This window comes from Podarcis erhardii (genome assembly GCF_964252035.2).
Source record: "Podarcis erhardii genome assembly, chromosome: 7".
In the NCBI taxonomy this organism is placed as follows: domain Eukaryota; kingdom Metazoa; phylum Chordata; class Lepidosauria; order Squamata; family Lacertidae; genus Podarcis; species Podarcis erhardii.
Window position 1 is genome coordinate 13,422,930 of NC_138511.1, and position 1,632 is coordinate 13,424,561.

The 1,632-nt window shown below is 45.7% G+C and overlaps 1 protein-coding gene across 4 annotated transcripts in view; it reads left to right on the plus strand.

The window, feature by feature from the left end:
• Positions 1 to 1,632, plus strand: part of MAD2L2 (mitotic arrest deficient 2 like 2) — a 13,058-nt gene extending 11,426 nt beyond the window's left edge. For all 4 annotated transcript variants that reach the window (XM_081871385.1, XM_081871386.1, XM_081871387.1 and 1 more), the window contains one exon: positions 1,105 to 1,632. In XM_081871385.1, coding sequence (XP_081727511.1) covers positions 1,105 to 1,146 — 42 coding nt within the window. In that variant the 3' untranslated portion in view covers positions 1,147 to 1,632. The remainder of the gene's footprint in view (positions 1 to 1,104) is intronic.

The window sequence follows — 1,632 nt, forward strand, 5'->3', positions numbered from 1 at the left end:
GATACACATCTTGTGAAACAATAATAAACCTTAATATTTAAATAAACCATGCAACAATCTCAAGACCAGATAGGTAATGTTCGCAGCTGTTTCTAATACAGTGGTACCTCTGGTTACATACACTTCAGGTTACAGACTCCGCTAACCCAGAAATAGTACCTCGGGTTAAGAACTTTGCTTCAGGATGAGAACAGAAATCATGCTCTGGCAGCGCAGCAGCAGGAGGCCCCATTAGCTAAAGTGGTGCTTCAGGTTAAGAACAGTTTCAGGTTAAGAACGGACCTCCAGAATGAATTAAGTACTTAACCTGAGGTACCACTGTATATTGGCTCGAACTTCCTGTAGTTCCCCCTTTTGGCCAGTAGCGGGCAGGGTAAGGGACTACAGGACTCTGCATTGTTACCCGCAATATGTGGGTGGAGCTTTGGCTCTTGTGGCCACACCCATCTGCAAGGCGATTGGATGGCAGAATGGGCGGGGCTTAGCTGAACCAAAGTTCTCATATAATACATGCTGCTCAGTTGTCAGCCAGCAGTGGGCGGGGCCTGAGCCAGAGGTGGGCAGGGCAAAAGGTTATAATTGTAGTATTTTATATTACTAGACTGGTTTCTGCATATACTCTCTTCCCATCCTCTGTCCAGGCAAGCAAGAGGCGTGTGGTTTACTCTCCACGAATTTTCCAACTTTTAAATGTTTTTTAAACTCAAAACATTAAGATTCTCCCCTTCTTTCTCCTGCGTCAGTGTGGACTTTGTCCCTTTTTAGTTGCTGAGTAGACCTTAGCTTAGTCAATATGAAATGAAATATATAAAAATTAAAATATTAAAAATTTAATGAAAGTGCTTTAGAGACAGTGAGTTTTATTATTACACCCCTATCTCATCTTCTCCAAGGAGTTCAAGGTGGCGTTTATGGCTCCTCCCACCCTGTTTTACCCTCACAACAACCCTGTGAGAAAGGCCTAGAGGCAGGGACTGGCCCAAGGACACATTTGGCTGAGTGGACAGCTGAACCCTGGTCTCTTCCAGGCCCTCATCCACGACCCTAACCACTATGCAACACTGCCTCTGTTTAAAAGCTTTTCTTGTCCACCTCCATTTACAGATGCAGCTCTACGTGGAAGAGAGAGCCCAAAAAGGCACCTGACTCCCAACACTTTCTCACCGTACCTTGGGACCTCAAATGCTCTCCAGGCGCAAGGCACCTCTGAGCTGTCGCTCGCTCTGCTGCTGTTAACACTGCTGCTAAAAACATGGTGGTCATCAGCGACTTGGCACACTCTGCCAACCATTCTTCCACAAAATGTGTGCGAGCAAGTTGGGTTTTTTTAAAGCGTTCTTTCTCTTATGTAAGCAGAGAATAGATCCCGGAAGAGCAAACTTTTACCTCCTCTGGCAGGTTTTGTGTGCCTGTGTGTGCACTCAGACCTGAGTGAGGCCTGCCTTTCCAATTTATTGTGCAGAAAGGGGGGTTACGTTTGGAGCTTTGAGAGGGGGCTTGTGTGTGACTCTGTGTTGTCGTTTGTTTGGGAGCCCGTATGTGTGATTTCCGAACGTGTCCAGAGTGGACCTCTTGTGACTGTCCACTGTGAGATATATATTTTTCTGTTGATCAATAAATAGGAAGCACTTA